Source organism: Lycorma delicatula, chromosome 12 (assembly GCF_047948215.1).
Source record: "Lycorma delicatula isolate Av1 chromosome 12, ASM4794821v1, whole genome shotgun sequence".
Taxonomy (NCBI): Eukaryota; Metazoa; Arthropoda; class Insecta; order Hemiptera; family Fulgoridae; genus Lycorma; species Lycorma delicatula.
In genome coordinates, this window is record NC_134466.1 from 63,563,140 (window position 1) to 63,589,093 (window position 25,954).

Consider the following 25,954-nt stretch of genomic DNA (forward strand, 5'->3'; position numbering starts at 1 on the left):
TGATATTTTATGAAATTTGTTTGTTATTTTTTTTTTTTGTAAATATTTATAAAATTACGCTGTGAATTTATGAAAAACCTGAAAATGAAATTGGCCATTTCTCTATTTTTTTCTTGTTTATTGTCTGTTTAAAAAATATTTTCATACCGCATATGTTACATATAAGTGTATTTTAAGAGAACACTAGTTTGTTTTTAATTTTTAGAATTAAGAATTATTATTATAAATCAAATTAATTATATATAAATAAATAATAATTTGTATTTAATACTCATAAATGCCTATGTAGAAGATAAACTTAGAAATATCTTGGTTGACAATTTATTCTAGCATGAATACTAAGAATACAACATACATATTTATATTCCACACGTGTGATTCTTTTTCACCACGGATGACTGTCTATCTGCTTTGAAAATAGGTTCATTTCCATTTTCACAGGCCATAGTGAAAATCAGTTTTGTTCTAAAAATACTTTTATATATCTACATTCTGTGTATGTTATACACTTTATCTTTTCCTAACAATGAGGAAAATATTGTTGTTGCACAATTAACCTTGTAATAAAATATACCAGATGTATTCTGCCCATTCTGATTGCCTTCTACATATATGCTTCTTTTTTCATAGAATCATAACTATTGTATTTTATGGTAACTGTATTACAAATGTAAGTAATACTCATGTGCGTCTATCTGTAAATTACTATCAGAAATATTGTTTTTGATAATATCTACTTTTAAAATATTAACATTTTTGTTTCAATGTTTTTTTTCTTGTTTGTCTTTTTGAGATATGTTTCTTTTTCTCAACGCACGTTTGGCTAGCTTGTTGAAAATATTATTTAACGAAACGCAAAAGATATTTGTATAAAAATGTTTTGAAATTTCTTTGTTAATAGTTTCATTTTTAAAAATGTTTTTATAATCCTTATGAAATTTATGAACAAACTATAAATAAAATTCCTGTTTATTTTGTTTATGTATTTATTTTTTGTTGTATATAAATAATTAAAATAATGTATATATTATGTTTTAGAGTATAGTGAGTTTGTTTGAATTTTTAGAATCATAATTATTGTATTTTATGGGAATGAATTACAAATTAAGTATGCAAGGTATACTCGTTTGTATATCTATAAAGTAACTAACTATTAGAAATATCGTTGTGGACAATATCTACTTGTAAATATATTAACATTTTTGTTTCTATGATTACAATGTTTGTCTTGTAGACATAGATCTATTTCACAATGCACATTAGGCTAGCCTTGTTGAAAATATCAGATTTCCAATCATCACTGAATATCATATTTGTAAAAAAATGAATTTATTACCAACATTATGTATGTTATCTAGTTTGTAAATTCCTAACATCAGCAATTATATCTTTGTTTTAAATTTGACTTGTAAACAAATACCATTAATTATGTTTTTACGTATTTACTACCTTTTGTTTTACAAACCTTTTTTTCTTTGTATTATTATAAGAAACACGATTGGCACCTGTATAAATTTTTTTGTTATTTTAATGTACATATATATAAAATTACAGTGTGAAATTTTGAAGAAACTGAAAATTAAATTCGCCTCTTCTTCGCATTTTTTTTGTTTTAATTTTAAAAAATAAATTTCAAACTGCATAAGTTATATATATGTGTACGTTAAGAGAACACTAATTTCTTTTTAATTTTTAGAATTCACAATTGTGTATTATAAATCAAATGATTTATTTATTTTATTTGTATGTAATACTTATTTATGCCTATCTAGATTATAAGTATGAGAAATATGTTTGTTGACAATTTCTACTACTATAAATACTAAGAGTTATGTGATAATGTAACAGTATAAATCATTAATTTCTTCACATATGTTTCTGTTTTCCCATGGATTTATGTCTACCTCTTATGAGAATGTGTGCATTTCCATTAACAAGCCATAATGAAAATTTTTTTTGTACTAAAAATACTTTTGTATTTATATTCTGTGTATGTTATACACTTTATCTATTCCTAAGAATGTGAAAAATATCTTTGTTGCACATTTAACTTTGTAATAAAATACCAGACGTTTTCTGCCCGTTTACTGTCCGACATCCTTCTACACATATGCTTCATTTTTATCATGCATGTTTGATTAACTATATTGAAATATGGGCATTCCTATTTTAACAAACATATGTTAATATAATTTTTCTTTATCGCTTATATCCTGTATGTTACACAGTTTACCTTTTCCTAACGGTATGAAAATATCTCTGTTACAAATGAGTATGTTTAAAAGAATGCTTAAATGTTTCTTTCTATATATTTCCTGTTTTTCTGTTTTTACACACGATCGTTGTCTTATTTAACTAAATACAAAAGTTATCTGTAGAAAAAATGATTTGAAATTACTTTGTTAACTGTATCATTTTTTTAAATTTATTTACAATTCCTGTGAAATTGTTGAACATAATGTAACCAAAATTCCCACTTCATTTCTTTATATATATATTTTTAATGTATGTGTATAAAAATAATTAACTTAATATATATATTACTTTTGTATTTAGTTCCAGAGTAAAGTCAGCTTGTATATAAGAATAATAATTATTGTATTTGATAGTCAATGAATTACAAATTTTTTTATCTAAGTAATATTAATGTGCGGCTATTTATAAAGTAACTATTAGAAATATCGTTTTTGTGAATATTTAGTTGTAAAAATATTAACATTTTTGTTTCTATGTGTTTTTCTTGTTGATATATGATTCTTTTCTCAACGCACCTTTGAAAATATGAGATTTCCAATCTTAACAATTATCCATCAACATCATATTTGTAAAACAAATGAATTTATTACCAATATTATGTATATGTTATACAGTTTGTATTATCCAAATATTAGATAACATATCTTACAAATTTGTACTTGTAAAGAAACATTATTACTTATGTTTATTTGTATTTACTACCTGTGTTTTTACACTCGATTTTCTTTGTATTAATTTAAGAAACACAACCGAGGCCTCTATAACATTTTATGAAATGTCTTCGTTATTTTTTTTATTGTAAATATTCAATCCTGTTAACATTTTCAAACAGATATGTTTTCGGGACAAGTTATATTGTTTTACTTTTCATATATTTTAATGGGTAATAGTAAAAATACATGAATACAATGTTAACAATTTTTGGATCTAATTTTATATTAGCAGAGGTTAATATAAAAAAATTTTAGATTAAGATACTGAGATTAAATTAGTTTTTAATAATAATAATGCAATTTGTTGAAAATTTATTTCTTTTGCCTCTTCATAACAGTCACCTAACGCGCATAAAAAGGATGAAGTATGCTTAAACAGGATTCTAATCCTTCCAAAGGAAAGCAGATAAACGGTAAACCAATGACAATACATATTCATCTTTTAACGGAATGGAACGCAAGGATGTCGGAGGGTGCAATACCCTCCTACTTTTTGATGTATATGGATTCGCGTCATTTGCTGCTGGGTGATTCTAATGGACTGACAGTTATTAATAGTGGCTGACGTTTATTCGTTTTGTGAAGTTTGGATTGCGTTCCGATCCAATGGAGGGTTTGTCGGTAGGGGTTTGACGGAACGATGTGCTAATAAGCTTATCTTCCGTGACGCGCTCAATTTGAGCCTAGAGGGGGCTGAAATCCTTCATTTAAGGGGGCGTCCTCTCTTAAGGAAAAGACATCAGAGGTGATTTTTGGGCCTACACTTTATCACTTAATTTAATTCAATTCAATTTAATTTGGTTTGAATTAAAGGAAAAGTGATTAGATGGATTGCTCTGAGATGTTGTGCCCCAGAGCAATCTCAGTCGGTAGAAGAATGGATTCGGGATGATTTGGATACTTGTTTTCATGTCTGCCTCTCTAGTCTTCTTCTTAACCTTGTTAGTATCCAGTATGTTCCAGAGGGAACTATACTGGCGAGAGACAGACCGTTGTCTTCTTTTCTTCTTTCTTCTGAGTCTTCTTCTTCTTTTCTTCTTAATTCGCTTCTTTCTTCAGAAGATGGGGGGGAAGCGAAAAGGGGATGTGGGATCGTGGTACCAGCGATTTTGGCGCAGTTGTTAGTATCGTTAGGATTGACTAGAAGCGCGATATATTGTCTGCCCGCCTTAAGGGCAGGCAGGAGAGATATAGATAACGCGGGTTGTTTTCGAGCACCCGTGCTCCGGGGTGGTGCCTAACTCTTCTCTTGAGCAAACTTTAAGTAACCGCTTTGCTTGTAGTTCTAAGAAGAACTAAGCGGGTGAGAAGGCAGGTTTCTTCTTTCAGCGGTAGTTCTTCCTTCATCTTTTTCTTCCTCTGCTGCCTCGTCGTCTCTTCTTTCTTCTGATGCGGAAGGTGTGAAGGAGGTTTGAGCAGAGGGAATTGGGTGTAAGGAGTTTGCTTATTGTAGTATACGCATACAACTTTATAAATATATGTGTGCGTGTATTTAGTGATTGGGATATTTGGATATTTTATGCATTTCTCCAGTTTATCAATCCCTACATAATGGGTCACATGGGTGAACCATGGTTAGAATATTTATATTAAGTTAATTTACTTATTTAATATTCCTATTCGTTTAAATTTAAATTTCTATCAATATTAATTTTAATTTAAATTTACAGGGGATCATCTTTTAACATCACTGATTACACATTCAAATTTCAACGCCCTCTCAGATTACTTCAGCAACTTACCAATCAGATTTCAGTAATTTCCTTACCAATCAATCACAAGTACGAATACCAGTGACCAATAAGAAAGTCCTACTTCCCACCAATCAAAATTTTAAAAGGAATTAATGAATTATTAGGCAGTAAATTCCAACCAGTCATAACCCCTGTTTTTTTTAACCAATCATAAGGTGTGAATAAAATATACTAATTGTAATAAGGAAAATTTAAAATAATAAAAGATTTATTTTAAATATTAATTTCTATGGTTATAGAATAATTAATATTCATATTTTCATTTGGAATTTCTCCGAGAATATCATAGTGTAATATAACATTCATTCTGTGTTTATGTTCTACTGCGTCATAAATAGAACCAGATATTTAAAAAAAGTTAATTAGAACCCTGTGTAACTGAGGTGATAGTTTCAAGGGATTTTAAAATAAAACTGATCAAGCTTGTACTCGAAATGTCTACCTTCTGTTTAAAGACACATTTATAAATTATCTACGCCACACTGACTTTGGTTATCTACTTTCTCCTGTTTAGTCTCTGGGAGTCACAATTCAGGTGTTACTTCAGAGGATGATATGTATGAGTGTAAATGAAGTGTAATCTTGTACAGTCTCAGTTTGACCATTCCTGAGATATGTGGTTAATTGAAACCCAACCACCAAAGAACATCGGTATCCACGATCTAGAATTCAAATCCGTTTAAAAATAACTGTCTTTACCCTAGTAAAGTCAGCGTTCAAGTTAGGACTTGAACACTCGAATTCTCGACTTCCAAATCAGCTGATTTGGGAAGGCGCGTTCACCACTTGACCACCGTCTTTGTAGATTTTCTAAAAAGATCAACAAACAGTAAATGGCGCACACTACGGTAACATGCTTATCGACTAAGTGTAGTCAGCAGAGTTTAAAAACGCTCTGGAAATCACCGCAAAGGCTTCTGGATCATACAATGGCATCATTTTGAGTTGGACCTGGGTCAGAAGAGTTACCGGCTCCATTGACTTGGCCCGCAAGAAGGTAATGAACTACTGAAAAATAAGTAGTTCATCTATTTAAAATAAATAATTTATGTAATTACAAATAAATGTACTGAATAAATGTTCTTAAAAAAATAACAATTACACTGTTAGAAAACAGTTCCATCATTATAGTAAATACATCATGTTTTCCTGTACTTCAAACTTTAATTCTAAGCAGTCAAATTATTTATCTAAATAAATACAGTACAAAATTTAACAGTTTTATTAATATAAAAATAAAAATTTTTTTAAAAATGTATTCATTAATTTAAACTGTTTTAATGTTATATTGCGTATAACTATGCTGACAAATAATGCCTAATTATAGATTCAGTGTGCAAAAAAATATTTACCTGCCTAAATACCAATTAACTCTAATCACTAGCCTATCTAGTTTTTGCACTGGATGATGATGATCATCATTCACTAAAGGCTACGCCTTGTCAATTTAGCCACGTCACTGTCATCTACGCCTCTTTCTTCAAATCATTGTATGAACCAAGGCCCATCCATGTTTTCTTTAACATTATTGATGATGGTTGCTCTCAGTCTACCTCTAGGTTTTTTACCCAAAACCTTGCTCTCAAATGTATTCGTTACACCTGATAAATTATATTAAGGAAAGATTCAAGAGAATTTGCAAACAGAACAATGTTTAAGCTGGTGCTCACGGATGTCATCGGAAAAACTTCATGAACTACTCAATCCATTTCTAATTTTTATAAGAATGTCATGTCATGATATGACTGTGTCAAAATGTAGCATTGTTTTTCTGTTTCTTAAACTATCAAATGAGAATTAATACTCGTGATTTCAAGAACATGTTCAACATGAATGTTATCACATGACTTCGAGGACTATTTATTCTAAACAACATCATCTGTTGATGGATGAAATAACTTAAACTGTTTATAACACTGTGAATCACTCTTGTATTAATTACCATAAATTTGTTTTGTTATTTCACGAGTATTTATAAATGTTTTACTAAAATTTAACGTTGATTTATTACTAAGCAATATTAGCCATTTGAAATATCACAAAACACATCCCACACTCATGAGAATAAACAGCACAGTTCAATAAATGATTGTAATAGGATGATGTACCTGATAAATCATGATGATACTAGACAATAGCACCCCATTTAATGAGTGATCCTATTACTTTGCATAGTATACAATATTTGAAAACGTTAAGAACTTTGTAAACTGACCTTGAAACATAACGACATTTAATTTAACAATAAAATTTAATGATTGTTAAAAACATTATTATGCACACTGCAGTTCAATAAGGGAAACATTGTTTATTTGTTTCTTCGTTAATGTTCAATGTTTAATATTTAAACATAAAATTTTATAATTTAAATTTCAATTCAATTTCACTATACTGCATTTTCTTATTTCACAAAATAATGCTTTTAACTTATTTTTAGATAAGTAGAGGATTCAAATAGAAATTTTGAAAAAAATGAAAGCTTAGGATAAGAATGAATTTATTTCATCTGAAATTACTTTTAATCTTTAGGAAAAAACAACTAAGTGTAAAAATGAAAAGTACTGGCAAAAAAACAGTAAATGTTGCATCTTGTAATCAATTTTTGGTTGTACATAAATCAAACAGTCACACTTATCATACAAAAGAGTATATCTATCTATTTTATATACATACTTATGTAATACAGAGTTTATAAAACTGTATCCTTTGACTATTAAAGTAGTTAAAAAGTATTTAAGTAAGTTTGATACTTAATAACAATTAAAATGACTAGCTGAAATGTGTATATTTACTTCAAATGTTTCATGAATGTGCAGTGTTTAGTAATCGCATGTGCATGTTGAAGTGGTCCAAGAGAGTATATATTGTAAGATGTTCTGTTCAATTTCTTTGTTGGGGAGCTTCCAAACGTTTCCTATTGCTTAAACATATAACTTTATAATCTAATGGAAACACCTGTTAGTCCCAGTTTATTTGGTCTTCAGCTTGGCATTAATCATCTATTACTTATAAACTGTTATTAACAACAAACAATCCTTTTTCATTGTATATGAAGGTGGAATAATATAAATTTTGCTATTATATTTTGTAATATTAAGTTTTATTTTTAGTGGTGTCATCTATATACTGTTAATTTACTATTTATGCCTTACTGCATTTCACTTTCATAATGGCAGATGAACATGACTATATTGCTTCATTTTTTGTATGAAGGGATGATTTTTTTTAATGTTCAATATTTGGGATTTTTAATTTTTACTTTGCAAGACAAGTTTATACATGAAATGTCATAATTACTTAAAGTTCATTATAAGAGCAAGTCATATAATGATATAAAAGATTAATATAATATTCTAGAGATTAAATTCGCACATTTCAGACAGTTTTAGTATACGGTTAATAGTACTTATTAATCAACCCACCGGGTTGGTCTAGTTGTGAACGCGTCTTCTCAAATTGACTGATTTAGAATTTGAGAGTTCCAGTGTTTAAGTCCTAGTAAAGGCAGTTATTTTTACATGGATTTGAATACTAGATCGTGGATACCGGTGTTCTTTGGTGGTTGGGTTTCAATTAACCACATATCTCAGGAATGGCCGAACTGAGACTGTTCAAGACTACACTTCATTTACACTCATACATATCATCCTCATTCATCCATCTGAAAGGTAGTTACCGGAGGCTAAACAGGAAAAAGAAAGAAGTACTTATTTATCAATTCCATTACTCTTTTTCTATTTACCATATTCAGACACAGACAGGGTTCATATCTTGTATGTTTCTTGCAAATAATGTGCACAAACTGATAAACTGTTATTAAATATATAAAATTTAATATAATCGACTGTTATTTTTGGTAATTAATAATATAAGATAAAATCACTGTGACAGACTGGTTGTATGAAATATATCTATATATGTATATGGTATTATTAAATGTACAATATAGTAATATTTATGTATGTAAAAAATTACTATACTGTACATTTATGAATTATTATGATCATAATAGCCTATATGACATTTCTGGATTATTAAAACTTTCATTCAGTTTGACCACATTCTGTCCTGTTGTATGAATGATGTTATATAGGACGTTTACTTCCCTACTTAAGGGAGCCTACACTTATCTCAAACTTGGCTTATCTCAAGGTTGTTATATTGTTATGAACATCCATATGCTTCTGAAACAATTATCGTAACTTAAGACTTGTGGAGAAAAAATATATTCGAGAATTTTTAATGATGATGCCATTTGAGGTTCTAAAAATTACCCACTACATATAGTAAAGAGAAGGCAATATGTGAAGTGAGCTGGTCAATCTTCAGTATTATAGAGCTTGTTACAAACCACATAATAAGTTTGTCCTTAAAGAGTTTCCATAGAGACAACACATTTTTGGCACTGGGGATAAATATTCATTTGGTTGCATCTTTGCTGTAATAGTAGGTATGTTACTTGTGCTATGCGAGTGCAATATATTAGTTTAGTAAAAATATCATGCTGCGATTTGTTTACAAGAATTATTGGTGATTTTAATTTTAAATTTTCTGTATTGTAGTAAACGTAAAATTAGTGTAATTAATTAAAACGTTAATTTGTACTATATTTTATGAATGTAAAACATGAAATGATTTCACACAAAATAGTTTATATTGTAACTCAAATAAATACATAAATTAAATAATACAGTAGCACAAATAAATAACATGAAATAAATAATTGAATGAAATAATAGCAAAAATAAATGAATATGGTAGAACAAACAATAATAAAAAAATTAAAATAATAATAAATACAAGTCTGTAATATTTGAAGGTCTTATTTTTGTGGCAACCAGTAACATTTGTTCTGCATGCCAGGTTATATGAGTGGGATAGAGGATGCAAACAGAGGCAGCTTGTAGTAGGGAACACCTGCCTTTAGATTTTGCATGTGCGATAATAAAATTCTTTACAGAATGGAGGAAGTCTTTATGATATTTTATTTCCCACAAAAAGTGGTACATTAATTTGTATATTCAGTCCAGTCTTTCTTTTTATTATGCAGGAAAATCTTCTGATATATAAGTGAAGTGGCACTTGTCAGAGTGGTTTTCTCTGAGAATAATGATCAACACACAGCTAGATTCAGCAACTAACAAAGTACACATGTTACTAATACAGTTTAATATTGCTTGTATTTCATTTGAGCTTAGAATCCTGATGGGGGATTCCATTTCACTTCTGATACCTTCCTCAATAAGCAAGTTGTGGGATGATTATTATTCTTGAAAATACTAGAAAAAGTAAATGAAAAGTTTATTATGAAACAAAAGAAAGTAGAAAATAATATCATAAAATGTCTACTGTGGGATTGTATAGGTGTGTAATGGTTCATCTTATAAATTAAAAGAAAAGCATAATTCTCTGAAAATGCTGGTTTTACAAAATCATGGGATACAATTGGAAAAATTCTGTTCTGAATATCAATCACAAATTGCTTTCTTTTACACAATTTTATTGATTAAATAAACACATATTAGTTTTGTTAATATCTGTTAATGGTTTACAATAAAAACTATTATTACAATCATGTACTGATATTAATAATAATACAACAAAGATAAGATTTCTTTGAAAGAAAGAATAGTTGCTTTGTGGCTCCTAAACATTTAAACAATAACCAGTAACACACACAATTTCACAAACACACACATATATATATATATATATATATATTATAGTTTACATACATTATATATATAATGTACTTAGTATCAATTCTTTATCTTTGTATACAGTATTTGCTTTTTCTACATCCACTACATCATCAAATTAACTAAACCTTTCTTTTTTCTGTTTATCCTCTGGTAATTACCTTTCAGATAATACTTCAGAGGATGATATGCATGAGTGTAAATGAAGTGTAGCCTTGTACAGCCTCAGTTCGACCATCCCGGAGAAGTGTGGTTAATTGAAACCCAACTACCAAAGGACACCGGTATCCACGATCTAGTATTCAAATCCGTGTAAAAATAACTGACTACTAGGACTTGAACGCCGGAACTTCCAAATCAGCTGATTTGGGAAGACGCGTTCATACTAGATCAACCCGGTGGGTTACCTTAATGTGACATCTGTAAGATAAGTTCTTTTACCACAATGACCTAAATTCAACTCGTCGTTATCGCATCTAATCGCAGAAGGTTACCTAGAGTTGGTTCTGTTCGTTTATCGTGAAAGAAATTTAATTTCGCTACAGTTTAACTTAAATGTTTTAAATTTTTCGACGTCATTGTGTTAATGTAACTTCATGGAGTTTTACCGAAACCAGAACACGTCGCAACGGGCACATTATGCGTCTTTACGAAATTAACATATTTTACGTCGTTGCAATAAATATTCTTTCCAGTAAAAAGTCAATGTACGTGGCTGAAAAATTCAAACATGAACTCTTCCGTGATACGTTTTCTATATAATTGGGCGTTCAAAATATCAACTGTAGCTCGGTGTCACCGTTAATCGGGTACGGGTCTGAATACAGTTGTCGACTGGAATAATTTCATTAGAAAAATGTGTGTCGATTACATTGAACGGCACAGTCAAGGTAAAGTTGAGCAAAACTGTACGTTCATCGAAATCGATGAGACGCTGTTCTCGAGAAGCAAATATCATACCGGTCGCGTCTAATTATAACATACTGTTTCAGCAACATTGTCGTGAAAATTGCTGACAGATCTATTCAAACGGAAAACGGAAAGGTTCCACCATTCTACTGTGAATAATCGGTACCATTTCTTCACAGCGGTGGTCATACTAAAACCATTGTACGTATGTGGGGTCACTAAAACGACGGAATAAAAAACAAAGGGTAACTGTCAGGCACTAAGTGGGGTACAAATTCAACAAATTAATGTGCCGTCGCGCGATATGGGGGCGAGAATCCGTTCCAAAGAATACTTATTACAATAAGTCGCCATGTAACAAATAGTAAGTAAATTTTCCACGAACTTTTTTTAAGATTAATTAAAAAATATTAAACTTTTGAATCGATACTTTGCTATTATTATAAGAAAATTATAACAACTAGGAAATTATAATTACAAAAATAATTTAAATCCGGTAATATCATAATTAAATATTTATTGATTAAATTGATTAAAAAAAAAACGTGCGAATAGAATAAAAATACAAGTGCTTGTAATTTTTCAATTAATACAAAATTTATTATGAAATATAACTTTAAGAAAAATATTACTTTGATGAGAAAAATACTTCCACGTGTTCATTTTTATTGTTTAATTTGAAATCGACACTCATTCTCAGTTTACTTAACTTTTGGTGCTATTTCCACCCAGAGCTTGTAGCATGATTCCAAAACTTTTCGATTTCTTTTTAAAGAATATAATGAAATTTCCACTGTCAATTCGCCGTATGGAAGTACTGGAACGTTTGCTAGCCTATTCAAATTGAATACAAAATTTTTTATTTGGTATGTTCCCTGTAAAAAAGAAAAACAGTCACAAAAATGTAGCCAGGCACCAGATTAAATCCGTAGAACATGTAAAAAAGAGTATAGTAAAAGTAGTTACGACTGCATATTAAATACCCATTTTGTAATTTTAAATTCAATTAATTCTTAATTTAAATACTTAAATTTTTAGTCTTTTCCTTTGCGTAACGTTAATTACATTTTAACCAATTATCGTATTTGTTCAAACCTAAACCGCACTTTTTTTTCCTCTTTATAATCAAAAATATTATTTTAAAATTAAAAATCTTTTTCGGTTTTTAACTTTGGCTTAGATTTGAACTTTTTTTAAATAAAAAAGAGAAGGTTTATTATAGATTTTTGAAATTCTCATTTTTTTTTTGTTTCCAATTCCTTAACTATTTTAAGTACATTATTACTATATTAACGGTAACATTAAACAAGATACAAAAAAAATTACAAAAATATATTTGATTACATATAAAAAATTATTTTTTAAAACGGCTTTTGTTTAACTAATATTAACATTAATAAAAAAAGTAAACAAATTAGAAAAACCCTCTAAAAAGTAAAAAAATAAGAATTAAATCAAATTCAGAATTTTAAACAAAAAAATATAATATATTAACAAATATAAAAATGCACTGAGAAGTAAAAAATAAATTATATAAATATCTAATAAATAACCAATAGATAATGTAATACATTATGGGAACCCGCTTAAAACGCGCGCAATACTTACTATTCACAGAGTACTTACGGTCCTTCCGAAGACGTCTGCAGTTAACACAAGTCGGGCCCTCCGACTTCTTAGGATACTCCTCTGGTTTATGACCTTCATCCCCAAAGTGGAAGCACACTACCACCACATTATTATACAGTTCAGCTGTGTGTTCAAACTGGCGACAATTTTAACAACGTTGAACATCTACAAATTCTTTGGCCTTACACGAAAAGAAGTCAGTAAACTACATGCCCTCAGATTGACGCCTTTAAATAGTTAAACTTATCTGGAAGACAAAAACTTGGCTAATGGTGGACTCCTGCTGGTCGAAGGAGGCTCGTGGGCGGAGGTTGAATTCCAAGCCAGTGAAGCATGCAGGATAATCGAGGTAAAGGTCATGCGACAAGTCGGCGTCTCGAACACGAAATATATAAGTCCTCACAAATACTAAAATATAAGGGGTATCACTTTTTCTAATTTTTCTGACTTCCTGTTCGTCTCAGACCAAACCCCTCCCCCCCCCCCCCGGATCACCACCGATCCGGGCCTCTGCTATCTCCTGACTCCAAATCCAAAAAAACCCAAAAATTACCCCCACTCAAACAAATCTTCGCCAGGCCTATTCCTTCCGTTTCCAGGCGTTTCACTTTTTTTTTTGGGTAGGTTATTTTGGGACAGGGTCGCATAGGTCAGAAATGGCGGGAAACGCCAAGAAACGGAAAGATTTGACCTGGCAAAGAATTTTTGGGAGGGGGGAAAGTTTAGGTTTTTTTTTGGATTTGGGGTCAGGAGATAGCGGAGGCATGGATCAATGTAGATCCTCGGGGAGGATTTTGGTCTTGGACGAAATGGAAGTCTAAAAATTAGAAAAACTGATCCCCGTTATAATTGTGTCTGTGAGGACTTAGAATATATATTTTTCGTGTTCGAGACATCGATACGCTGACTGACCGCCTCACAGCCAAACGGTCTTTGAGGAGCATCATCGTGGTCTTCTCCGAGCTAAACGACGTCTTATGTTGGTGTATATCCAGCTCGTATATCCTGCACGCTCGAGCGGCTTGGAATTCAGCCTCCCTCATCCAGCAGGAGACCATCGTCAGCATATGCCACGATGCGACACCCGCTGAGCAACCTCAGCCGCAGAAGTGAATCAAACTCCACCGCACACTATAACTGACCGACCTACTGCACTACGGACAACCCTTTTACAGTATCTTCCCCAACTTCATGGCTGCCCATGAATTCGTTCCACCAAACAAAAATCCGGCGCTGGCAGCGTCGCGCAAGCAGCGATGTAGAATCAGGCAGTACTGAAGAAGACAACAATGATTTTGAATTTGAATTATCTTCCAATAAACCACATCTTATGTCACAAGGTGAAATGACTTGGTTAGGGATTTAAATTTATCAACAACAAAAAATCGAGGTGAATTGTTAGAATCAAGACTGCAAGGTTGGAATTTACTTTTAAATAAAATACAAAAATTTCAGGCTTTCGAAACCGACAAAAAGAACTTTCTCAAAACTTTATTGATGAAAATAATCTGGTTTATTGCAAAGATATTGATGAGCTTATGTTGCACTTAGGACAAGTTCATAAACCTGAGGACTGGGAGTTTTTTTTTCATATATTCATTTACAAGTGGTTCTACTACACAACGGTAACAAATATTCTTCGATACCAATCGCTTATGGTATTAATTTGAAAGAGACATATGATGTAACGAAAGTTTTATTGAAAAAATAAATTACAAAAAACATAGCTGGAACATATGTGGTGATTTGAAAGTTATAACTATTTTGTTAGGCATGCAGTAAGACTAAACTAAGTACATGTGTTTTCTGTGCGATTGGGACAGCCGAGCTAGGGATAAACATTATGTTACCAAAGAGTGGAAGAAACGAGAAAACTCCAAATGGGAAAAATATTATTCATGAGCACTTTGTTGGACCCAAAAAAATATTTACCCCTCTCCATATCAAGCTAGGAGTAATGAAAAATTATGTAAATCCAATGAAGAACGATAGTCCCGAATTTTTGTACATCAGGCAAAAATTTCCGAACGTAAATGAAGGAAAAATTAAAGAAGGAAAGCTGTTGATTCTCACATAGAAGAGTTGGTAAAAAGATAATGTATTTAACTCAATGTTAAATAATGTAGAAAGTGCAGCTTGGGCTTCATTTAAAGACGTTTGCAAAAGTTTTTTCGGCAAACAAAAATCCGACAATTACCACGATACTGTTAATCAACTTCTTACTTCATACAGAGTTATGGGATGTAATGTCTTTGAAAATACATTTCCTCCACTCATCTGGAGTTTTTCCCGGACAACCTCGGGGACGTAAGTGATGAACACTGTGAACGTTTCGACCAATACATTTCGGTGATGGAAAGCCGCTATAAAGTGAAATGGAATACTAATATGCGAGCCGACTACTGTTGGACATTAATTCTGGGTGTGCCTGAGGCTATTTATAAAAGAAAAGCATCAGGGAAATCATTCTAACACGGGTATAGCCATGCAAAATTATAAATTTTACAGCATTTAACTATATTTTCCCTTATATTTTTTTGAAGTGTAATTCATTTAAAACTAAGGGTGTATAAATTGTATATACAGATCTCTAATTTACGTAAAAAAGCAATTCACTAAATGATATCACACCTAACGAAATATTAAACAATTTTTTTTGTCTATCAGTGTAGGGTTTTAAAATTTAAAAAAAACGGACATTTTTTTTAGGTAACTTGTATTTAAATGTTTATTATGAAAATAAAAATATCACTTTTAATTAATGAATTGAAAAAAAAACTTTCGTCCAGTCTTGCAATATTTGGGCCTTTTTTTATGAATTTAAGTTGAGGAATGAAATTGCTTAAGTTAAAAGAAAAATTATTTAGGATTAGATTAATATTCCTTTTGATTACTTTATGAAATCTTTGAAAATATAATTTTGTAAATAAATCTCTGTTTACGCGCAGAATAGAAAAGAGTACATAAAAGAAATTAAGTCAATTTTAGGGAGGAAGTTTGAGACCTTCGCGACTGAAGTCCCCACCGCCAAGGTGGCGGAGAAGAGGGTTCTAGATTATGTCAGAGTTCAACCCACCGGGTTGGTCTAGTGGTGAACGCGTCTTCCCAAATCAGCTGATTTGGAAGTCGAGAATTCCAGCGTTCTAGTCCTAGTAAAGCCAGTTATTTTTACACGGATTTGAATACTAGATCCGGACCTGGTCCTTCCCCTTCCCGTGGTTAGAGGCAAGCAATGCTAATTACCGAGACCCGGTCTCTGGCGGGCGGGCTGGGAACGACATAGTCGGGCCTGGTTACCGTCCGCTAAGGATTCGAGATGGGCAACAGAAGATCCAATCGAGGGGGCCTACTTGCCGTGCCGGATTTTTAGCCGGTGGGTGGGGAGGCCTCCTTTGAGTTAAAGGACACGCCCCCAGGCCGAGTATACTTAATTGGATGTCCGGCACGAGGATGTAGGGATATAAAAAAAAGAAAAAAAGTGAATTGATATCTCACCTTTTTAATCGGACATTTATATTCTACACCAGCTGCCAAAAAAAAATCCGTTGCAATATCTTTAGCATATGTTTCAATCATATCACAAGCTTTCCCTGTTACATCCACGACACCGCTCCATTTGCTTGATTTCTTAGTTTTAGATTTTCCAATAATTCTCAGCTATAATTAAAAAAAAAAAAAAACTATTATAATGATGAAAACATCATAAAGAGAAATATTAAAAAAATTATAACAAAGTTAAAAAAAATGAAATAAATAATATTAAATACATTACTACAAACAGAGGATATAATAAAAGTTTAATAGACAAATTATGTAATAAAATAAAACACAAATTATACATAAAAGATAAAATGAAATTAACTACTAATAATAATTACACTAAAAGTCAATATAATATAAATTATAAAAAAAATATTTGAATCATTTCGGATTAAGAAGTGACAACAACATAATAAAATATATAAATAATGTAAATCCTTCAAAAACAATAAAAACCAATAACAAAATCAATTTAGAAAAACAAGGTATATATAGTTTGAAATGTGTGGATTGCAGTTTAAAGTACATCGGCATGACCAATCGTTCATTTTCAATAAGAATAAAGAGCATCTAAATTGTAAAACAAAGGTCATATATTATTAAAAAAAAAACCATAATTATGATCCAGACAATTTTATTGATATACTCGATTACTCTAATAATATACATAATATTAATATTTTTGAAAAAACCAATATATATTTAAGTAATAATAATAAATTAATAAACGAACAGACAAAATTTGATCACTTTTTATACAGGGAGGTATTAAATAGTAACTATAGATCAGGTTAGCCACAAAATTTCGTAGAACCCGAAAAAGGGTAACCGGCCCACCATTTTAGAAACACTTTGTATTTGTAACACATTGCTTACGTCATCTTGTTCTTAATGTATATTTTTACGTATTTTAACTTCCGTAACTGTGATGGTAGAGTAGGCAACCTTGAACAACTAAAAAATCACTTTTGAAAACATAACACATTTATATTAAGAAGGCTTGTTATGAAAAATAAAAAACGTCCTGTGCCGAGTTTCTATTTTCTTCTTCATTTAATCGAATCTATATGCTAAGTATTAAAATAATGATACTTTGCTCCGTTCACCACAAATAAGATGAATAATTAACGGTATTTAGAGAAAGCAAAAGTGATCAATGCCTTATGTTATTCACATTCTTTAAATGTCACAGCCTTAAAAAGGCCGGATAGATGGCGTAAAGCAACAAATTAAGAAAGCGGACATATCCTTAATTTTCAATTCCTGAATTACTAATTTCGTTAGGTAAATTATCTACGGATTAAGTAATAATATACAGTATTAAATTGCTAGTGTTTATCTTACCTGTCGAAGTAATTACATTTCAACGATAATTGCATTGCTGACCGTTTAATATTCGGTGCAGTCAATTATTTCATCGTTTCATTTTTAACTTTTCTCCTTTATTTTTCTGGATTGTAAGTTCTACCATGACATTGTAACATGATTGTTGTATATCCGGAATTAATTATAGAAGTTTTCATTTGATATCATCTTTGAATATTTTCGCGATTAACTTACAACGGCAGCTGATTCTGTTAAGATCGCTTATAATAAAATATTACTATACGAGAAGAAAATAGGTCACTGAACAACGGATGAGACTTCCATTTTACTTAGATCTAATTATAGAATGAAATCAATTAAGAACTTATTCAACTTACCGGTTGATTATTATTAGTTACTTCAATATTCAAAGTGACATTATTTGTATACAAATAATAAGTTTTATTTATTTTCTGTATTTCTGTTCCGTATGTAATTGAACGTTTTCCCATGTTTTTGCACTCGGATACATTTTTAAACAGAACATCGTATGGACCCTGCAATCAATAAATAATTCGACAATTTAAAAATAATAATTCCTTTTACAGTGAAAATCATATGTTTGGAAATCTATTATAAGACGGAAATTCTTATTAAACGTTATATAAAAATTAAAATTCATATAATTTCATTTATGCATTTTTTTAATGTATTAACTAGCTCCCTGTCACAGCTTCGCTTGCGATATATAGTTACTTGGATTTCCGGTAGCGGTCAATTTTTTATTTTATGTTTTTTAGTCAAGTAACCGGATACAGGTACAGCTAATCACACATAAAGTAACGAAGGCAGTGGCTGCGTTGGTTAAGCCACCGTCGCCCCCTTAAAAAAACGAAATTAAAAAAAACCCGAAAATGGTTTTTAAATATTTGTCTTAAGAGTATTTGCAAGTCCAAATCTACCGAATATCTCGTTTACTATAGCCGGAATTGAAAAAAATTACAGTCATTGTTCAAACTTTTTTTCTACCTTTCTTATCACCTTTAAAGATCGAATTTCAAAAAAACTACAAATTGGTTTATTGATGTGAAGATTACACTCTCCAAAAATCAGATTGATTTCTTCATTTGTTACCGAGAAATAAGAAAAAATAACGAGGGATTAAAAATAACAGGAATTCAAAAAACATTTTTTTTAACCCTTGAAACCCGGAATTTAAAAAAATTTAGAAATTGGTTTTTATATATTCACATCGTTCGGTTCAAACCCAGCTCACACAAGTTATAGACATTCACAGTTCAAAATTCATTAAAGTTTTGTTTCGACCGGCATATCTCCTCTACTACATATACAATTATATATATATATATACACGAGGGTTATTTTTTTCAAGGTCCGATCGGTCACGAAATTAAAACCACTGTGAAAATAAATAAAAAATTATTTGTAACAAGTATTTACATAGTTACGCTATTTCTCTACACAGTCGCCAATCCGATTTAGACATTTGTCATAGCGTGGTACCAAATTTCCAATAGCCACGTCATAGAACGGAGCCGCCTGTGTTTTCAGCCGTGTTTCTACGCCGGTCTGCAGCTCGATGTCTGTGCCAAAATGTTATCCTCCTAGCCAGCGTTTCATGAGAGCAAAGAGGTGAAAATCGGGTCGAGCCAATTCCGGGATGTATGGTGGGTGAATAAGAATAAGCGGAGAGGAATGTCTTTCTCCATGACAATCGTCGGCCGTACACTGCAGTTGCAACAAAGAAGCTCCTGCAGCGTTTTCGTGGGGAAGTGTTTGATCACCCACCATACAGTCCGGACTTGGCTTCTATAAAAGATTATAAAAATTAACCAGTTATGGATAAATTAGTTATGCTAATTTAAAAATATTATAAATAAACTTACAAGATTTTGTTCCCATAAACAAAACAGTGATTTAAATAACATTATATGCATAAATATAATTATGAATAAAGATTTCATTTTTTTTTAAATTCAGAAGTGAATTTTTTCTGTTTTAAAAATATTGTGGAGTAATCTTATAATATAAATCAATGTATAACAATAAAAGATATTGTATTAAATAAATGTACGGTTTGAAAATAATTATAATTTCGTGCGTGCGTCACCGTTGTTAAAATAAAATATATGAAAAAACTATGTAGATAATATTTCATTATTATATGTTTTGATATTGATTTTATCAGTTTTCCTCCAAATAACGTTAGTTTTAATCAAATTTATTTAATAAAATTAAAAAAAAATAAAAAGATAAAATAATATTTAGAAGAGAGAAAGCGAATTATATTGTATGTGCTGCTGAGAGAGAGAAGGAAAGAAAGAACATTTTATATATATATATATATATATATATATATATATATATATATATATATATACATACATATTTGAATTACTAGTTCTGTTTCTTCTTCAGTAAAATTTGATTTTTTAAAACATTTATTTGAATTTTATTTGTTTTATTTACATTACTAATTTTAGAATTAAATTCTCTACAAACTTTGGTAACAAATTTTAAGCATTTATTAATAATTTAACAAAGTTATTGTATTGTAAACCTAAAAAAATGATTTCAGACAATAAATTTCTCAATTGTATTTCAGATATAATGAAAACTACTGGAGATACAATTCTGAAATTTATTGTCTGAAACCATTTTTTTTAGGTTTACAATACAATAACTTTGTTAAATTATTAATAAATGCTTAAAATTTGTTACCAAAGCTTGTAGAGGGTGATAACAAGGAAAGGGCTTCATTTTTCAAAAGTCAAGGATACTAGGAGATAACTGAATCCATTCAACTGAAAAAATACATCTTGAATAATTACTAAATTATGACTTTTTGTTGTGTTTGAAATTTTTGCCCGCCATCTTGAATCCTCCAGATTTAATCAAACTTTTTTTTTTAAATGCGAAAACTGTTATTATTAGTGTTTGGGGCATTAATTCAAAAGTTATTGTTTTGTCTTTGTTTTAAACAAAAACCTTTTTTTAACAAAACATTTTTGTTTACAACAAAGAGTTTAAAGTCGTTTAAACTTTTAAATAAACTTTATTTATCCAATATCAAAAATTTAATCTGTTTTGTTTAAATTTTGTTATTGGATGAATTTCTGAAGGTAATAGGAAATAAAAAAGTTACTATTAGGCGTTTTAACCTCGTTTTATTACTACCGCGATTTTTCGTTTTCGAAAATTTGATTGCTTATAACTCAAAAACGAAATCAGGAAACGGTTTTCACCATCGCTTTTCTCGTAAAACTCTATATTAAAATCTTATATCACATGTCCACCTTCCAATTTACAAAACAAAAAGTTGATTCAATATGGCCGATCCAAAGTGGTGTAAAAAAATTTCAAACACACCCAGAAAGAAATATGCAGATCCAAAATTCTTTCTATAACTTAGTATAGCTTACTTTGGTAAAATGAAGTAATTTTCATTATTTAAGATCACCCTATAATATATAAATATTGCCGCATGTTCGCGGATCGATCAGGATATTGAGAGACTGACATTTTGAATGTTTATATAATTAAGTATATTGGTTTAAAAATATAAGTAAAACAAGACAAATCAATAATAATGAACGACAATAATGAAAAATAGTAAATAAACAAATATTAATCATAGTAAACGCAACTACAATCAATAATAATCAGAATAATACTAATAATAATAACAACAGTAAATAATAGTAATATTCCAAGTCAATAACAATCGTAAGTATGATAAATAAATTATAATTATTGTTTATTGATAATCGTAAGTATCAATAAACAAAGATTACATACAGAAGAGAATTTAAAGTAATCGTCAGGATTTATTTACAGGTAGATAAAGGAATAATGAAACTAGAATTCTCTCTCATTGACAAAAGATGTAGTATGACCGCTAGTCTTAACACTCTTAACCACTAGTCTTGTATTAATACCAATAGTGCAATAGATAACACAAGTATAAAATTCTTTCACTGCAAAAGCCTTTGCTGTTCACAAATAAAACTACCCCAACATTTTACGAATGAAATTTAGTACATTATCTCTTTCACTTTAGTTTTACAATTCACCGATAGTACTTCTTGCTTACTTGAATAAACTCGTGGCGTCACCTTAATCGTATCGAACTTAATTCACATTGGAAATTCGTTCCTTCACTGTCTTCATACGAAAAAAAAAACAAAAAATGATTGCAACGACAATTTTATTTTACAATACAAGTTATTAAAAACTGTCTTAATTTACTTAAAAATCAAGAAATAAATTCCCAAATTTAATAAGTCCCTAATGAAAATATACCCTATTTCTCTCTGCTCTGGTTCGCTTTCGAGAGCGAGGTCGATTCCTAGACCCTCCCACACCGCAGCTTCATCACAGAGTTCTTCACACATCCATTCTCATCCTAATAACGAATATCTAAGCTAACCCGGGCTCGATGCCAAAATCTTAGCGAAGTAAGCAGCCAGGCAGACCCTAGCCATCCGTGTCGCTATTCCATCTATACATCTACGGGGTCTATAATCAGTATAACTGGATGGTCCTAGAAGGTGAGACAGCCAGCGGTCACCGTGCCACGCTCCTCCAGGTAAACGATCCCTCCCTCTGGTCAGTAGATCGATTTAAACCTCAAAGACTGGCACAGCGGTAGATAAATACTGTAATTATAAACGCTGCAAGGAGATTACGGGACGGGAAACAACTAACACCTGAAGTCATGCAAGATCTCATCATACAAGAAATAGTTCCGGTGACAGGAGGTATCAGCCTGCATATTTGTGGTCGGACACAATCGCGCGTATGAAGCAAGAACTTAAGCATTTCAGGCGACGAACTCCACGACTCGGAAAAAGGGGCGATGATGCTGCGTTCGTGAGTAAGTTACAAACATAAGAACATTAAATTACGAAATAAAATGAGATAAAGCAAATAAGTTGCGAGGTTTGTGTTTTGAGTTGATGAGGACCCTTGGGGACGTGCCTATCAGATCACCACAAAACGATTTGTTAGACGTTTACCCGCCCTCAAAAGTGACCAGGCGAGGGAGCAGATTGCCATGCTGTTCCCAAGAGAAGATGTGGGAGATGATTTAGTAGTTTAATGCGAGAGGAAACTAAATTTTCATCTCCTTTTACGTGTTTAATTGCTTCACTCAATCTCTTCGTATACACATTCTACCTCATCATCATCATGGGCGCTTGTAGGCATATAGACGTTAACAATTGTTGTCGGTTTAGGTTTTGATTTTATCCTTATTACAATGATTTTATCGCTATGTGTCTTGAAATACTCCACTCTCCTCCCTATCTTCTTGTTCATCACGAAACCTACTCCTACCTGCCCATTATTTGACGCTGAGTTAATTACCACTCTATCACAGATAGAGATAAATCTTTGCTTTTTTTCCGCTATAAGTTTATAATATGTATAAATTTTTATGTTTTTTTATTATTAATAAATTTTAAGATTTTATCTTCAGCGCATAAATTGACTCAACTGAACCATCTTAGCCAAGTAAAACAGAAAAATAAATATTATTTTTATTCCTATTATTGTCAACAGTTTTTATGCTAAATTAAATTAGTTTTTAAAAAATGTAATGAATATAATAGAATTTTTATACTTAAAGTTGCTTAAATTTTTCACAAATTAACAATGTTCAACACAAACATGGAGTTATCTTCAGACAAAAAAAGATGTGATTTAGTAAATGTAATTTCATCATCTATTAAAAACAAATATCAGATATTAAAAAATAGGAAAAGGAAATCGGTTTTTGGAAAAATAAAGAAATTAATCTGAGAATTTATTTTACTTACTTATCAATATTATTATTATTTTTTAATTAATGTCAATACAAGCAATAAATTCAAAATATATTAATATCATTTTACACACAGTAATAAATATTTTTAGTCGATTTAAAATATTTTTATAGTACGTACAACTATTTAAAAATGACAATGTTGTTATCATTACACAATTTTTTTTTTAGAAAAAGGAAACAATTCTTTCAAGAAGAACAGAATAGAACTCTAAAAAGAAAATGCAAACAGAAATTAAAAAATTGGAGAAAGAAAAAAAAAGGTTGAAAGCTACAATATTGATAAAAGAAGAACAGATAGCCGCCAAAATTAAACTTTTAGAAAAGGTCAAACCATTAGAAACCATAGATATTGAAGAAAAGTTGCTCTGTTTTATATGTACATAATAATCTGTATGTAATAAGATCTCACATTATTTATTTATTTATTTATTTTTGTATACATTTAGAATAATAATGACAAAATACTTTTCAAGTGCAATATGACTACCGCACTTGAAAAATGCTTATATAATATTATTATATAAACATTACATATAAATATCTATAGAATATAAAATAAAATAAAATAAATATATAGAATTATAAACTATGTTTATTAATACTACTATGATATAAACAATATGTTATTGGATGAACTTATAATTGCAATATATTCTGTACATCACTTTATTTTATGATAAATAAGTTGATCAGCTTCTTATTAGTTTTAAAATCATGTACCTGATGATGGGCTGAGTCTGAAACCAGTTTTACAAAAGAATTATATACCTGCTAATGTAAGTAGTAATAAAATTTAATCATTAACAAAAAAAAAATACAGGAAACAATGGATTGTAATAACTTTCATGTATTATTAATATTATTCAGAGTAGCACATAGATAACTGATCACCTTTTTATCATAGATAAGTAACTATTTTGAAACGCATATAACCAGGTCATTGAATATAATCTCACCTATGACATAGTCACTAAGTTATAATTGTATGGTTCTATAAGATTTTAGAACTTGATTAAATAATTTAATTCAAAATCTGGCGAAAAAATACCTACAAGTTTCGTAATTAATTTTAACAAACGTAAAACCTAACCGTTTGTACTAAGAGGCTGCAGATTAGATTAGATTTTATGGCAAATAAGAGGTCTGAACTTTACCCAGACCCAAAAGAAGTGACTGGCTTGATGACTATAGAAAGCGTAACGCCAGAGGTGGTATCAGGATGGTGACTGTCACAATCTTTATGGCATTTATTCGAGGAAGAGAAAAATAAGGGCAAGAAAAGAGGAAAAAATGTTCATCCCACAGAGAGACTGCTTCTGATTTGTTTTGTTACGTTTTATTTTCATGTTTTTGTTTTAGTGTGTTTCCGTGTTTGTGTTGCGTGTGAACTCTCACTTTACCTTTCAGATAGGTGGGTGATTCAGTTCCTTCGACGACTAAGGATGTTTTGTTATTTTAAGTAATCCTAACACTGATGGGAATGTCGCTTGTGGCATCCTGGGTCGAAGCAACAGAGATGTCATATGACAAGGTTTATAAGATGACCTCAGATAAAGCAAATCACGGCTAGGTAAATTGGGGGTGGTTACAGGATGTCTTCCCCTACGGGATCAGGATGCTTCTGATCGGTTACTGTTCAGTAATGTATGCAATAAGTGAAATTGATATTTCATTTTAAATTGCAATGTCACTGTACATTGACATGGTCAGATGGAAAGCAATTGAATATTTCCTAAAGTTACAGTACATGTATCATGTATTAAACACACATTTAAGAAGAAAACCTGTGATCCCATTTTCCAGATCTATCCTCTTTTGATTTTTGATTTTTATTGATCCTTTACGCAGAATGAATAGTTAAGGAAAAAATACCCCAGAAGGTTAACTACATAAAATTTATAGCATTTCATTCAGTGAACTATGGTATCCTTCTCAAAATGCTACAGCCACAAAATTTTGCATTAAGGCCAACAAAGATCGACTGACTACGCTACTGAATTTAATGGAAATAAAAAATTTATTTATAATAATTTTATAAAATTCCATAAAATTATCAAAAATTTATTGATATAAAACAATTATTGATTTTTACAATTTTGGAAAGTTAAAACTTCAATAATTCCATAAAATGGCAGGCATGACATCATTACACCACTCTGTATTGTAGTTACTTCTTAATGTTTTTCAGAATTAACTTTCATCGGAGCTCAGCTTTTTTATAATTAAAAAAAAATCATTATTTAAAACTTGATCTTCAATCATTTACACTAAAGAATTATAATATACTTATAAAATGTTTTT

General features: G+C 30.4%; 1 protein-coding gene and 1 long non-coding RNA gene across 2 annotated transcripts in view; one reads left to right on the forward strand and one right to left on the reverse strand.

Annotated features, from left to right (window-relative positions):
- The window catches only part of LOC142333301 (uncharacterized), a 42,182-nt gene extending 18,126 nt beyond the window's left edge, over nt 1-24,056 (forward strand). The window contains exon 3 of the long non-coding RNA XR_012758583.1: nt 23,822-24,056. This is a non-coding gene — a long non-coding RNA (uncharacterized LOC142333301). The remainder of the gene's footprint in view (nt 1-23,821) is intronic.
- On the reverse strand, nt 11,883-19,777 carry LOC142333300 (uncharacterized). The gene is made up of 4 exons (XM_075380327.1): nt 19,713-19,777; nt 18,204-18,362; nt 16,456-16,617; nt 11,883-12,206 (listed from the first exon to the last, which is right to left on the reverse strand). Exons 1-4 carry the CDS (start codon nt 19,761-19,763, stop codon nt 12,033-12,035), a joined length of 546 nt encoding a protein of 181 aa, XP_075236442.1. The 5' UTR covers nt 19,764-19,777; the 3' UTR covers nt 11,883-12,032.
- Nucleotides 24,057-25,954: the final 1,898 nt, after the last annotated feature.

Bases quoted from the DNA above. Each gene is read 5' to 3' on its own strand.
- LOC142333300 (XM_075380327.1), bottom strand. From the start codon at position 19,763: ATGCATATAATGTTATTTAAATCACTGTTTTGTTTATGGGAACAAAAT. The intron at 18,363-19,712 runs GTAAGTTTATTT...TATTGATTGCAG, and splicing joins GTTTATGGGAACAAAATCTT to GGTCCATACGATGTTCTGTT. The intron at 12,207-16,455 runs GTGAGATATCAA...TCTTTTTTACAG, and splicing joins ATAAATGTCCGATTAAAAAG to GGAACATACCAAATAAAAAA.